Source organism: Abrus precatorius, unplaced genomic scaffold (genome assembly GCF_003935025.1).
Source record: "Abrus precatorius isolate BTA unplaced genomic scaffold, Abrus_2018 Scaffold3, whole genome shotgun sequence".
NCBI lineage: Eukaryota > Viridiplantae > Streptophyta > Magnoliopsida > Fabales > Fabaceae > Abrus > Abrus precatorius.
This window is the reverse complement of record NW_020874373.1, coordinates 7,602,319-7,617,044: the sequence shown is the minus strand read 5'-3', so window position 1 is coordinate 7,617,044 and position 14,726 is coordinate 7,602,319. Positions and strand designations below refer to the sequence as shown.

At 33.6% G+C, this 14,726-nt stretch overlaps 4 protein-coding genes across 4 annotated transcripts; 3 read left to right on the top strand and 1 right to left on the bottom strand.

The window, feature by feature from the left end:
• The first annotated feature begins 967 nt into the window (after positions 1 to 967).
• Positions 968 to 1,941, top strand: LOC113862088 (LOB domain-containing protein 1-like). The gene is made up of 2 exons (XM_027495233.1): positions 968 to 1,147; positions 1,609 to 1,941. The coding sequence occupies exons 1-2, from the start codon at positions 968 to 970 to the stop codon at positions 1,939 to 1,941; spliced, it is 513 nt and encodes a 170-aa protein (XP_027351034.1).
• A 4,523-nt stretch (positions 1,942 to 6,464) lies between these two features.
• LOC113862027 lies at positions 6,465 to 9,632 on the top strand. Its single transcript, XM_027495184.1, has 3 exons — positions 6,465 to 6,567; positions 7,936 to 8,756; positions 8,916 to 9,632. The coding sequence occupies exons 2-3, from the start codon at positions 7,963 to 7,965 to the stop codon at positions 9,397 to 9,399; spliced, it is 1,278 nt and encodes a 425-aa protein (XP_027350985.1). The 5' UTR covers positions 6,465 to 6,567; positions 7,936 to 7,962; the 3' UTR covers positions 9,400 to 9,632.
• A 1,086-nt stretch (positions 9,633 to 10,718) lies between these two features.
• On the top strand, positions 10,719 to 12,329 carry LOC113862031. Its single transcript, XM_027495187.1, has 3 exons — positions 10,719 to 10,911; positions 11,723 to 11,805; positions 12,103 to 12,329. The coding sequence occupies exons 1-3, from the start codon at positions 10,833 to 10,835 to the stop codon at positions 12,130 to 12,132; spliced, it is 192 nt and encodes a 63-aa protein (XP_027350988.1). The 5' UTR covers positions 10,719 to 10,832; the 3' UTR covers positions 12,133 to 12,329.
• A 1,735-nt stretch (positions 12,330 to 14,064) lies between these two features.
• On the bottom strand, positions 14,065 to 14,681 carry LOC113862087 (uncharacterized protein At4g00950-like). The gene has a single exon (XM_027495232.1). It carries the CDS (start codon positions 14,671 to 14,673, stop codon positions 14,065 to 14,067), a length of 609 nt encoding a protein of 202 aa, XP_027351033.1. The 5' UTR covers positions 14,674 to 14,681.
• Positions 14,682 to 14,726: the final 45 nt, after the last annotated feature.

Here is a 14,726-nt window from a genome sequence, read left to right as displayed (position 1 = left end):
AAAACAAAGTTCATTAATAATTTAGCAAATGATACTTTAAAAATTGTAATTTTATAAATAAGACTTACTACATTTTAATACAAATTTTTTAAAAATTATATTTGTTTTAGCTCTCTTATAAAGTAAATAATTTATTTCTTAAAAAATAAAGTAAGCAAACAAGTATTCAAGTATTTGAATCTAAAAAGCTATAAATTATAGGGAAGTATGTAATTGAATCATAATCACTTGTTCTTTTTTTTTTTTTGTTAAAAGATGAATCACATACTTTTTTTTGTCAATATTCATTTTATTAAATGTTAAAGTGAAGTCATACGGCATTTATATATATATATATATAAAAACTAATTCATAATAAAGTGATTCTGCAGTGTTACAATATAAAATCAATTTAAAAATAATATCTATTGTGAGTGTCTATTGTAAGTGTCTCCCAAAATTATATATCACTGACTCCTAAACAAAAAATTGATTTTTGTTTTCTTCTTTTTTGTTGGCTTGTTTATGTATTGTCTCCTTCGAAGAGTAGTTGGTCTTGGATCTCGCCATGCATGTGGGAGTTGCATTGGCTGGACCAGTAACTGGTCCTATTCTCCAAATTGTCCAGTTATAGAAAGGGTTACCGTGTGTTAGGTCCACTGTCCCAACAATGAGACTGACATAACCTTCTCAAGTTATTAATTTATTTTTCGACCAAATAAAAAGTTATTGATCTATTTATTTTTTCAACAATAGCATCATCCAAAATCTGTCTTTAGTGGCCGCCTCTGCATCTTCCTTGCACTTAACCTTTGAAAAAGCTAGCACCAAAGCAAGAACTTTTTCTGCTTCTCCTATTATAACAAACTCTTCCATCTTCTCTCTCTCTCTCTGTCTCTCTCTCTCTCTCTCTCTCTATATATATATATATACGTGCTTCATTAATTATTCAGCCTAGACATTAAATTAGTTTGTATCTTTGAAAGATATGGGTTTCCATGCTGAGGCAAAGGCGAGGATACATCAACCTTGTGCAGCTTGCAGGATGCTGCGCAGAAGATGTGATAGTAAGTGCCTACTTGCTCCATATTTCCCAACTGATGAGATTGAGAAATTTGTTGGAGTGCATAGAGTGTTCGGTGCTAGCAACGTTATCAAAATGATTCAGGTGGGATACATAGCTCCGTACACGATTTATACCCTTAATTTTACAACACTGTTGCATTAATTATAATTTCCAAGTGGATATACATGCAATGCACCCATTTTGGCAGTACCCTAAGTTTTTTTATCTTACTTTAATCAAAATCCTCCAAATTAGTCTCTTTAGACGGCTTGTTTTTGTCCAATGTTTACTGTTTCATTTCCCTGAATATTATATATGATTGAATTGGTAAAATATGCTGTATGATACTTGTAAAATCGATCTGTTATAAAATCAAATATCATTTTTTCTTTAAAAGAGAGAAAAATTTAGGGAAAACGGTATAATCATAAATCTAACTTTTGCACACCAATGAACTGAGTATTCGTCGTTTCTTCTTAGACGTTTAAATTAACATGATGAAGGAGACAGATAGAAGAAGGTACGTTTAATATTCTAATACATATATGTTCTTATTGATCTAGATGGTGGAGGAAACAAAGAGAGAAGATGCGGTTAAATCCATGGTCTACGAGGCCACGGCAAGGCTTAGAGACCCAGTTTATGGCAGTGCTGGAGCTATTTATCAGTTACAAAAGATGATTCAAGAGTTGAAAGCACAGTTGGAATCGATAAACACTCGGGTATCAGAGCTGAGAGAACAAAAAGACCAGTTGTTGAGCATTAGTAACAACAACGCTCAGGGCCACCTTGACCCTTTGTCATTAGAATTTGATTGTTCCATGGTCTTAGATCCATTTGAATTTCCTGTAGAAGGTGACTGGGTATATAGCATTGATAATGTTAACACCTGCTAAAACACTGTTAAATGTTAGTTTAGGATAAATGCACTCGTGTGTATAATTTTCTTAACAAAAATGCTTTGTAAACTCCTAATATATTACTAAATGATCAGGAAGGAGGGTGCTTATGCATCCGTTGACAATTTTTCTTGAATTATGAAAGCAAATAAAAGTCTTATAGGTTATCTAGCCTGTAAATACAAATTGCCAGCATATGTTACTTAATGTGAAATAAACACAAGATAATGGATCCTGATCTTCTCATGCGTTTTTACTTTTTTATGTGACCTTATTATATGAAAAATTGTGTATATATTTCTTTATAACAATAACAGACAGATCTTATCTTATTTATAAATATTTATGAATAGATTAAATAGAGTTCACCACATAAAATTTTTCTATGAAAATATATTCCCTTATCTTCGTTCAATGAAAAATGTTACATCATTAGAGACAATTTCAAGTAATTAAAAGTAGTTATTTTATTTTTTATTAAAAAATATTTATTATATAAAAATATAGTACTATATTTTTAATAAAAAGTTACTATTTTTAAACACATAAAATTAACCTTAAATATTTATATTAACAAAAATATTGTTTAATTTAGCTACAATTTTGGGTTTATTGATTACAGTTTTAAATGTAGTTCCAACATTGTTTACTTTAATCTAAACTTTAAAAAAGTTTATTAAAAATACATAAGAAAATAAGTGAGAAAAATATACAATTATAACAGAATAAATTATAATTTATAATAAAATGTAATCCTGACAAAGTAGTTGTTGATCCGATTTTCAAGTTTCGAATATGCAGAGTCTATGCTGGAGGCGTTGATCTCACAACAAGACAACCTTGTCTAGAAAGAGTGTATGGTATTCTTTGATGAAGAAAAAGTTTAGATGAAGTCGATGGTATTCTGAGTCTTCTCAAGATTATACAGTTTCAGCCCTAATAACATAGAACTAAGAAATGAATGGAATAGCTCAACTGTTAAGGAAGATCCTATACGAATTGCTAAAGACAAAAATATTGGAATTTATAAACGCCTAATATTTTGTTCGCTATACCGACGCAGTTCATGGAAAATGGAGATATATCGGATTCTGGATTTCAATTTTCAAATATCTATCGACAAATGGTTGTAATACCAATGTGCCAATGTTATCTTTTTTTATACACATGCATGTATTTCAAACATAAGACTAGTACGCAGAGCAGGAAAAATAACACAAAAAACATTTTGGAATTCATACATTCAGGCAAAGTTTTTGTTGTTTGGTCTATTACATAAAATATAAATTTGGTACACCTAAAATTGTCTTACATGTAAATCTTTGCCATTAATTCAAAGTCCAGTGAAAACTGGGAGAAGCTAATTCTGAAACGAAAACCTTTGGCTTTACTGTACAAGTTAGAGAGAGCTAGATCGAGAGGACATTCCAAGGTTCTGGAAGCTAAAGAACAAGTCCTAAGCTTGCCATAAACAGCTCCCCTTGTTATGAAGAAAAGTTTGGGACAGAATTGGGAAAGGAAGCTAACGTTTGATTTTAGAAAATGTATTTTTTTATTGTTTTTTTTTAATTATAAAATTAATATTTTTGTTTATTTTTTAAATATTTATACTGAAACAGTGAAAATATGTTTTTTTTACTATTTTCGTCTAAATATTTGAAAAAAATAAAATAAATATTTTACATAAAATGCCTAGACATGAAAAGGGGTGTATTAAAATGTCCCATCAGTTAAGAATATAATCAAAATATTTTTAAAAAACTTACACAATTTTTTAACTTTTAAAAATTAGTTAAGCCTGTTTTTTTAATATCCTGTAGTAAATTAATGTAGGATTAGGATCAAGAGAAAATGTGCGAGACTACCTCATATAAGGTAGTGCACATAATGGAAGAAAAATTCTTGAAGTGAAACATTAGAGAAAATTAAAATGTTTTATTGACATAGAAGGTGTCTCGTTGAATTTAGGAAAGTATTTTCTTTATATGCGTATATGAAAAAAATAAAATAAAATAATTGTATCCAATATTATATTCGAAGTTTATTTTTAGATGTTAACTTTAACATAATAACTGGAAGTGGAAGAGAGCTCCCACCAAGACATTTGCATAAGAAACAATCTCTAGCTAGATGTTATGCACGAGTGTTAATTTTATCTCTGTTGATTCGAGGAACTGATATAGTTCGTTGGATAAAACCTTTAGCTTAAGTTGTTAAAGGCTGCTGTTAGAGACATATTTACATATCTAGGTGTCTGTATAACTTCATCCGAGACCAAAACTAAATGGTCCTAAACTTGGGAAAGTAAGATATCAAGCTATAAGAACATCTCAAACAAATGAACCCCATTGCTTCATTTGGATAGAATGCATGAATTCATTTTGATTTAGGTTCAACTTTTGACTTTTGTGAATAGAAAACCTAGTTTGTAGTGTAGAGTTCATTGAAGTTACGAACATCCTGAGCCTGCTAGTTTCTAAGAACAGTTAATTTTTATAAATTTATACACATGCCAAGAAACAGTAGTTCTTATTTATGCATCACTCAATAGATTAGCTGATTATTTAGCTTCCCTTGCTTTTCCTTTTGGTGAACAGTTCTGGATTGAAGATTTGCCACTAGGAATTTCATCAATCTTGCTGGAAGATTCATCAAACTGTCTTGTACTGATTAAAATTTTAGTAATGCATAATTCTTTTTTTCATTTATAAAATAAAGTTCCTATTCAGCTAATTATCCGTTAGATGGCATTTGTTGACATAACAATATTCATTTCTTATGAGCACGAGACACGGATGTGGGAAAAAATTACGAGGCACAATGACCCTTGACCATAAGACTGTATATGGGAGGGCCATTTTTGTTTCCAAGAACAAACATTTGTGCAAAATCAAAATTTATTCAAGTAAGGGTTCCTACTACACTTGAACGCTACCTGTATCTTATTGCCACATTACAGTAAGAGGATTTCATTCCAAAAATACTACAATATCATTTTCCAGAGATTTGCTGATTTGTTTCTCAATTAGAGGCGTATATATGCTTTAGCTACGAAATTCCATTCTTCTATTGAAATGTCAAGCTAATAAATTCACACTAATATCCTTGTTTAGGATAGTGCGGTGCACTGAAGACAAACTGAAAGGAAAATGATAATTTTATAACCACTAAATGAGTGTAAAAAGGATAAATAGAAGATATAAGGAAAATTTTGAGATAAAAAAAGAAAAATCAAATATAAAAATATAATAATAATTGTAACTGAAAATAGCCAGGTCCAGAGAGAAACAAGCCCTTAGAGAGTTTTATACACTTTTTTTTCCCCAAAATTTGGAGACCATTTTAACACTAATGTTTAACTAAGCCATTATTAGGCCTCACATTATTATTATTATTATTATTCCTTTATTTAAACAGTAAAACGCTCGTCGTTTTTTTATTTTTTTGAAAAAGTAATTACCTTATTTTTAAAGAAAGATAAACTTTTTTATAAATAGAACATTGGGTTAAGTGAAGTGACCTGCTCGAGTTGTGGGCCACAGACAAAGAGTGAGAGAGTGAAGCCGGATCTGTGGATTCACCTACCAACATCGAAATGGATCCTTCTCTTCTCTCTCGGCAACCCGAATGGAAAACCTTACGTGAATCACAATTATGCTCATATTCCATTTCTACTCAAGCTATTTCCTATTATTATGTCAACTATAAAACAAGGGCACGCACGTTGTTTTCTTATAAAGTTTGAATACACCCACCCAATGCAATGATTTTCTGAATGGTGAATCTTAATCTATTCCCAACAATATTTATTATTTTTCGATATTACGAGGTTATTAAACAACATCAATAAGCATTTTAAAATGCTAACACGTGAGTATTAAGTTATTAATTAGGCATATTAATATATTAAATGAAAGATACTTATTATATTAAAGAATTAGTCTTCTATATTAAAAAAGCGAAAAATATTTAATGTTTTGTTTTGTAAAATGATTAAAAACATTTAATAAAGAGTTTTAAAGGGTGATTATTTTACAAAATTAGTTCATTGACTATTTTAAAATCTCACTGACTCTGTATTTTCAATAAATTTTATGACGAGAGCACAAAAAGAAGCATTTATAGCTCTTATACCTAATTAATTCTTAGGACAAGCCAAACTGGGGGTTGGCATGACCTTGAGGATAAGAGGTTTTCTTATGTGCCCCTTGAACAAATGAAAAGAAAAAGGTGTCTCTCATTTGGAAGAAAGATAAAGAGTTCTTTCCTACTTATCTTTTTAGGGCCAGAAGGACAAGCTATCAGCCGTTGATTTGAGCTTCATTGCCCACGTGGTATTACTAGGACGCATCATGAAAAACTCTTGAGATTGAATTTTCCGTGGACCCCACCATTGCTAAGCACAGACCAACCATTTGACAAAGACTGATTAAGTAATAAAAGATGACGCCGAAACGGCGTCGTAGTGTCCAGTACTTCAGTTGTCGTGTCTATAACGGAGCGAGAAAAAAGCTGTTTGTGAAAACCGACCTTATAGAATAGAATGATAACGAAAACGAGAAAACAAGTGTCATCACCTTCTTCTCCATCCTCTGATTCTGTTGGATCTATCCACTCACCTTGGTTTGTTCACTCAATCTTTCTTTGTTTACTCCGTTTTGATCTCTAAATTTTCATAAGCAAAGGCTACTTAACATCTTTTGTCTCACTAGCATGATCGTTACATGTATGTTTGCGCTTCTTTGAATGATTTTCATGTTCTAGGTGGTGCAAAATTTGCCGAATTTTCCTTCTCTTTGTTGTAGTTGTTTCTGATTTCATTTGGGTGTTGACTGATTTATATGCTTGTTGTGAATATGGTTGGGTTTGACTATTTTGATCTGTTTTGTTAAATCTTGTAACTTGAAGTCTTGGAGAGGCACTGCCATGCAAGAGAGTTTTTAGTTTCCGTGTTATCTGTTCCCTTCCCCGTTGTATTTGGTATATGATTTCAATAGTGTATGTAGAAGCCCAAAATATGACTCTGTCACGGGTTTTGGGAAAATTGAGGTTGAGACCCCTTTTTTGGTATAGGGCACTTTTACATTGTCAATTCAAGTGGTGATCGCCATCATTTATGGATTTTCTAATCTTGTGCATCAGAAGTTCAGATTAACGCTTGAAGCGTGTCACAACTATAGTTTCTGGTAACTGGCATAAATATTTGACTTTTGCTATGGTATGCCCTAAGGCATAGATTAAAAGAATTATAAACAGAAAAGTATATAATTAAAAGTAATAAATCCTATTTTTTATTAATTAACACGTGCCCTAAGAGCTCATGATGACAAAGTCTTCAACATTTAGCCTATCTTTCCCTGAAGAAAGAGGAGTCAGAGAAATTTTCTTGCAAAAAAAGTCTTGTGCAGGATGCAACAATTCATTGTTCTTGCTGCTGCTTCTTCTTCTTAGACAACAACATCATTAAATTGTTGATTTCTGCAAGGCTATGCGAGGTTGAATATGATTGGGAAATGGAAATGTATGTGTATATGTCAAAGACTATATGTGAAAGGTGAAAGTATATTATCATGTCCAAATGCATTTCCGTTTTCCCCCTACTGAAACAAGCATAGCCTTAGTGACAACCAGATTTCATAAGCTACTAGCATGTTGCTAAAATGCCTTAAGTGTTTATTTGGACTTCTCAGGTCAGACTACTACTGATCTGCCCTGGTATGACTTTCATCTTTTCTGCGTTGTGCTAAAATTATTGTCTTTTTTGTTTATATTTCTTTTAATGGTGGATATTTGGAGTAGTAGAGCCAATCTTATGCATCCCAATGTTTTGTTTTTATTATATTTTTGGCTAGAAGTGCATTGGTGTCAACTAATTACAGGTATTTTCTTGATGCTTGTGTGTTTTTTACTTTGTCAGCTGTCCACATAATGCGTAATTCCCCTTAAATGGATTCAGAATTTTTAAACTACTGATATATTTATTTCACTCAGAAAGTATGAAGAAAGAATAGATAAGCGATGGCAGCAGCAGAAGCAAGGGCTTTGTGGCAGAGAGCTGCCAATCGTTGCTTTGTCCAAGAAGATGCAAAAAGAGCTCCCAAGTTGGCTTGTTGCCAATCTTCATGTGCAACATCTAAATTGGTTGATGCTGAACCTGCCAGTGTAGCTGATGAATCTGGTCATGCTGCAGTTAATCCCTCCCATGTTAACAGCAAATCATCATTTTCTAATCTATCACCTGACTCTAGGTGGTGGTTGCATTTACAACCTAATTATGGGTATCAAAAGGGTTTGACATATGAACAGTTAAACGCATTAGAGGAAGAGGTAGAAACTTTGATAGCTAGTGATGGTAGTAAGATTTCTCAAGAATTTCAGGAAATAATGGATGTGATGGAAAAACATGAGAGAATGGACTCTGATTGTGTTGGCTGCTCAGTGTCCTCCAAGAAAACAAATGATTTTTCCTTGGAATCAGATTATTCTTGGATTGAAGGTGATAGGGCCGAGCCATGGTGGAGGACTACAGATAGAGATGATTTAGCTTCCTTTGTTTCACAGAAATCACTCAACCATATTGAAAATTGTGATCTTCCCCCACCTCAAAAGAAGCATTTTAGGGGATACCCATGTGCTAGTAGTAATAATGACAAAATAATAAGGGCATCTAATGACTGGGAAGCCAAATCCAGAAGCTTTTCCGATTTGTCAGCTCATACACAGGGAAGTTTTGATTCAGGATTGATGCATAACAAGCAAGGCCCTTCTCCCAACGAAGGGCTTTTATATTTTGCTTCTGACAAATGTTCAAGGTATTTTTGCTGTTAAAGATTATTGCATTTGATCATTAAGTGGCTAAAATTTACTATAAAAATCTTTAGTTTACAAATTACTTTCAAATAAGTGACCTTATATAGATTTTGTGCTTTCTATTTGCGTAATATTTGTCTGGGCTTGGAACCTTGTTGCAGTAATACCCCAATATATGAGGATGTCAAAAAGTTTCAAAAATTTTTTGATGGAGACCCCAGCAAAGCTCAACTCATGGAAGCCTTGTGTCACTCTCAAACGCGGGCAAGGGAAGCAGAGGAAGCAGCAAAACAAGCTTATGCAGAGAAAGAGCATATTGTTACTCTCATTTTCAAACAGGCTTCACAACTTTTTGCCTATAAGCAGTGGTTACAACTGCTGCAGCTGGAGACTCTTTGCAGTCAGATTAAGAACAAGGATCAGCCAATCTCTACTCTCTTTCCAGTGGCCTTGCCATGGATATCCTATGATGGTAGAAACTCACGAAAGAGGAAGCAGAAAATATCCAATGTCAAACAAGAAAGGCATGGCAAGCCAAAATGTGATATTACAACATATGCTGTAGCATTTGCTTTAGGATTGAGTCTTGTTGGGGCTGGCATACTCTTAGGATGGACTGTGGGTTGGATGTTGCCTCGTACATAATTCTGTAAGATTTAGATCATAGTCCTGCTTGTCATAAAAGATTGATAAAGGGAAATGGTTTTCAGGGAAGGTGGCCCCATTTATTTTATTAGATGTGTATGTATTTTTGTAGATTTGTTTGTTAGTCCTTGTATTGTAAATTCTATGTTCTGTTATGTAATGAATCTGTTTTTCTCAATGAGATGATGTGCATAAATATTTTTCTTGTAGATGATGCGAAACAGCTATTTCTTTTAATATCTTCCAGATAGCAGGAGAAGAATATTCCAACTATAAACTGCCAAAAACTTTATTTCTCTGACTAATTACTTTAAAAAAATGTAGGGGGTGACCCTTTGTTGAGGAGCACAGCCTGTGAGATGGAACTCTTGTAGTGGTTGGGTTTGCTGTTATCCTGTATCGAATGGTAGAAGTTGTGTCCATATTTTATTTTATGCATTTATTCTTTGTTTATGTAGTGCATTGTACGAGTATTAACTTTGTTCTGACCAAGTCAAGTCAATAATGAACGGCAAAAACAGTTTTATTATTTTTAATTAATAAATAATTATGACTATTCTAAATATTTTTATCACACACTTGTACATTAACTTGTTCATATATGCTATATATTAAAAAAAATTATAATTAAGTAACTTTGGTTCTGTTGTCAACTTTATTCAATAAACATCTTTATTTCTTCTCAAAATCTTCACAAATCAATTTTATTAAATTCTTTTAAACAATAGTATGTTCAAAATTTGTTAAACAAAACATGAAGTTTTACTTAAAATCAGCGTAATTAAACTTTTTTTTCCTCGAAACTCCAACCTTATATCATATACAATGCTACAAATTTTATGAATTTTTTACTAAATTTATTATTTTTATTAAAATTATTTTACATAAAAAAATATATCATAAATTTATAAAATGAAGTTAATTAAAAAAAATTAGTTAAAACTAATAATGACAAAATTAAAATTACTTAATTTTAAAAGTTAAAATTATTTACTTTCTTTTGTTAGTTTAAAGAGATTTACTTGATTGAAGAAAAAGTTAAACCAAAATATCACCCACTTTACATTAAAGGAATAAAATATGCAATTTTAATTTATTTCTTTTACTAAATATTTCATGATTAATATTAAATCTTTGTCAAAAAAAATATTATAATTAAGACAGGAGAGCTGAGAGGAAAGAATGGCAGACAGTGGGCCTTCAAATCATCCAGCGGACCAATACAACTCAAGAAGGTGGGCTCAGTTTGGGTCAGCATTTCGGGCTATTTGCGTGACAGCCATTAACGGCCCACTAGTCCAATCCTCAGTCAGATGTAGCACGAGAGGGGAGAAGAGAGTGAAAGACCCAAAAAATCGAGTGAGCCATTTACTTAAACGAAGCTAAGAAATCAGAAGTGAGGAAGGAAATCGAAATCGAAATCTTACTCGAAAATGGCAGTGATGGAGAAATTGAAGATGTTCGTTGTTCAAGAGCCAGTTGTCGCTGCTTCCTGTCTCATCGCTGGCTTTGGTATTCTCAAAACCCTAATCATAACCCTCTCCCCCTTTCCCATTTTCCCTTTGTGAATAATTTCATGTGAAAAACTCCGCTAGTTCTTTTTCATTTAGCAGCGCTTTCCATCTGCAATCGCTTCATGGAAGGCTGCACTTGATTTTCGGAAAATAATTGAAATTTGTAATTGTAGTCTTCCCAGAGGTTTGGAACATGGAAGTAGATTCTGTTATAGATTCTATATCGTTGTCCTTTCGTTGGAGTGTGTGTAATACTGTAATGTAATGTTATATTGTGATTTCTGCTACATTTGCAATTCATGAAATCCTCATTTAATTCAGCCACATCAGATTGTCAAATACCACTTTGATCACAATCACCAAAATAATTATTCGTGCTCTAGCCTGAATCTTCTATGCATTTATTTGATAAGATCACCTGAAGCTTGGGATGCATCATGTGGATCAACAATCATGTAAATAATCTTCTATGCTTTTGTTTTATACAGGACTAAACTCAAATTGCTCTTTAAATTTCTTTCTGTATAATTAGGGATAAAAATAAAAACGTAGAACTCTGCTTTTTGGTTTTTTAGGGGTTCTTTTCTCTAACTTCCCCTCCTTGGGCACTAGGAAAGGCAGAAATCATAGTAAGATATTTGCCTCTGGTTTTTTATTTTCTTTTGGTTTATTAATTTTCTCGGTGACCAGTGTATGCTGTTTCACGGGTCTATTTAAAATTAGATTTGAAGTTGAAGATATTGTCTCTTTGGATATCGTCATTTCTATTGATAGGCTATTCACTTTTTATGTTGCGAAATTCTCATCAGGTCTTTTTCTTCCTGCTGTTGTGAGGCCCATGTTGGATTCATATCAGGCAACCAAGCAAACTCCTCAACCTGCTCTAAGCGACGTGAGTGTTGCTTCTGGCATTAACTTTGTGATACTGTTTTCAAATCCAAGCAGTTTATAAATATACATATGTTTTGTTTCATCAGAATAGTAAATATAATATTCGTCGTGCTAAAATTCTGTTTGGTGGTGTTTTGTCTTCGAGTCGAAAGGTCCAGACTTCAGAATAATCTGCCGTTAAGTGCCCCCATTAGATGTTAACTGGTAGCAGAAATTGCTCGTTTTGAAGGGTTATTGGATTTCTACCACCTACCACCACATTTATGGTTTCCTGATATTGGTGCCTTTCTCATTGCAGGTCGTTGCAGGTATGACTGGTAAAAAGTAAAGGTGACTTGTGATTTAAGAGCAAATTTGCCAACTTCTTTGTTTGAACTTATTTTAATTCTCAATGTGCAAGAAATAAGAGTACTGGATCTTGGATTTAGCTTCCCTTTCTGACGATCTATCTGTTCCGGAATCATTTACTGGTTTCATATCTTGTTAAGTTAGATTAGGTGTTGGGTTGAATAGCAGTTTATCTGCCGCTTGATCAATTCTGCCGGTACTAGCAAATACCATTTCTGAAATTGTTTCTATGCGTCAATACGAAGGATTTTTGTATACCGTAAACTTGAAAATATCAATGTCGTTTAATATTCGAGTTGACATATAAATGTCAAGAACGTTAAACATTTTGATGAGGATTTAGGGGGTTACTATTATCTTGAATACTAAAATCTTAAGGATACCTCCACCTCTAAAAAGATAAATTAAAGTCATTAAAAATATTTCGTAACTCGAGCTAATAACATAACATTCCATCGATTTAAATTTTATGAACTGTGTTTCATCTACCTGGTAGGGAAATAAACAACACTGAGAGTCACTTTATTTCTCCGTTTGTAAAAGAGTTGAGAAAACGGCCTTAAATTATAATAACCGATTTACGACGAATGCTTGATAGAGGGAAATTGTTTTTAATTTTGCAGAAATCAATTCTCTTTCCTTCACCAAGAGGCTCCTATTGGGTTGATAATCAATTGACATATCGTAACGAATAGGTAGACGAAAGTATTACAGCATAATTTAGCTTTCACTTAAAAATGTGATGTCTTTCAAGTAATGTTATTTAAAATATAATTAACTTTTTTAAACAAATATGTAATTTGATTATTTCTTCTAAATACGAATTGATTAATCAATTTATAATTAATAACATAAAAAAGTAATTAGTTTGATTTCACATATTATTGAAATGATGTTTGTGTAGCCTACGCAAGACATTTTACAACTTCGAAGAATTTGTTATGCCTTCGACTTCATTTTTGGTAAACTAAGATTTTGTAATGTCTGCCCATATGATTTTGCCCGGGACATTAGACGGAAACTTTGATGTTTGATCGTAACAATGCCTACAGTACACTGACATATCAATTATCATACAGCACACCAACTCCAATTAATATGACAAGAGCATTTCTTGAGTGCATGAACTAAAATATCCTGTACAACTCGTCACGTGAAAAAACATACAGGTTGCAAGCATGAACTAACCCAAAGTTTTACAGTGACGTAGCAACAGAAGAAACTGGTTCTGTCTGCTACCCTTCTATAATTAAATGTCATTGTCATCTCATAAAGGAAACATATAGTACAGATTTAGTGGATAGCTTTGATTTTTGACCAGACGATTGAGTCCAGCAAAATCTTTAGAGCCCAAGGCCACTCCCATCTTTCTTCAGTTTTTTACTCCTCCATGGAATCGCCTGCTTCAAACCATCACATATACTTGTCTGCAAAAAATTGAAGATTAGTGACAATTTGCATTTTTATGACAGATCTTACCCCATTAATTTCGAGACACGAATCACACATCTTTGGTTAAGCAGAACCCTTCAAATTGTTTTCTATGAGCCAAATCCGGGTTCTATTAACAGTTACTCAACTGAAAATAGCACCTTTCCTTTTGGCAACTAAAAAAAGTAGCAACTTTATTCAAGTGAAATCTCTCGTGTGTAATAGAATCTAAATTTTCCCCCAAAATAATCCCCAGTCAAACCAACGCAAAATTAAAAATTTGTGGACCTAGCAAACGATCAGGTCCAAGAGGCCAACCAGTGGAGCCTAACCTTGTAAACCACGTGAACCCAGAAGATATAAATTGCTACCACAAAACTACATGCTTTAATGAATTCCAATACGGTTTTAAGTAGCCACTAGCCAACGCTGAAACACTAGATACTGTCATAAAGTCAAGCATTACCCAACCAAATAGTCATCAGAGCTGGAAAAGTTGCATGTACGAAGAGTTAAACCTTACCCAGACACGAAACCTGCTACGCGATAGGTTGGAAAAGCTCCCAGAACGTTTCATCTTTGGCATGTGAGTGTCTGCAGTGGTAGTATCCTTGTCAGTACTAGAGGGAAACACATGACTACCCCCAGTGACCTCTCTTTTGAGCTTGAAGGCCTTTTTCCTCCAAGAACCAAACCACCACCCATTGTGCTTGATTCTTTTGGTGAGAACCATGGCTCCAAGCACCCCTCCATCAGAAGAACCATAGCAGTTGCCGGTGGTTCTGAAAGACGGAGAGCGAAACCGGTTACTTGTCACATAAGGGCCCTGCAAGACAGTGGTGGGAGATGGTATGAGCAACCTTGGAGGGAGTTCCAAGCACTTGGTGTTGGAGAAGGTGACAAGGGCACTGCAAGGTCTTGGCTTTCCAGGCTCTTGTTCCCAACGAAAAGGGACAGAAGCAGAGGTGTGAAGAGGTGGAGTGAGTGTCCCTGACCTCTGTGGAGATTGCATTGCCTGGATGGAGAATAAGGGTAGCATGGGTATGTTGCTCTGTTCTGCCTCTGCCTCTGACTCTGCTTCCAAACCCATTACTCTCTGTTGTGAAAAAGAAGCACAACAGGGATCGCGTTTTCACGGGACTA

Coding starts and splice junctions, on each gene's coding strand:
- LOC113862088 (XM_027495233.1), top strand. CDS start 968: ATGGGTTTCCATGCTGAGGCAAAGGCGAGGATACATCAACCTTGTGCA. Junction 1,148..1,608: donor ACGTTATCAAAATGATTCAG/GTGGGATACATA, acceptor TTATTGATCTAG/ATGGTGGAGGAAACAAAGAG.
- LOC113862027 (XM_027495184.1), top strand. CDS start 7,963: ATGGCAGCAGCAGAAGCAAGGGCTTTGTGGCAGAGAGCTGCCAATCGT. Junction 8,757..8,915: donor GCTTCTGACAAATGTTCAAG/GTATTTTTGCTG, acceptor ACCTTGTTGCAG/TAATACCCCAATATATGAGG.
- LOC113862031 (XM_027495187.1), top strand. CDS start 10,833: ATGGCAGTGATGGAGAAATTGAAGATGTTCGTTGTTCAAGAGCCAGTT. Junction 10,912..11,722: donor CTGTCTCATCGCTGGCTTTG/GTATTCTCAAAA, acceptor AATTCTCATCAG/GTCTTTTTCTTCCTGCTGTT. Junction 11,806..12,102: donor CTCAACCTGCTCTAAGCGAC/GTGAGTGTTGCT, acceptor TTCTCATTGCAG/GTCGTTGCAGGTATGACTGG.
- LOC113862087 (XM_027495232.1), bottom strand. CDS start 14,673: ATGGGTTTGGAAGCAGAGTCAGAGGCAGAGGCAGAACAGAGCAACATA.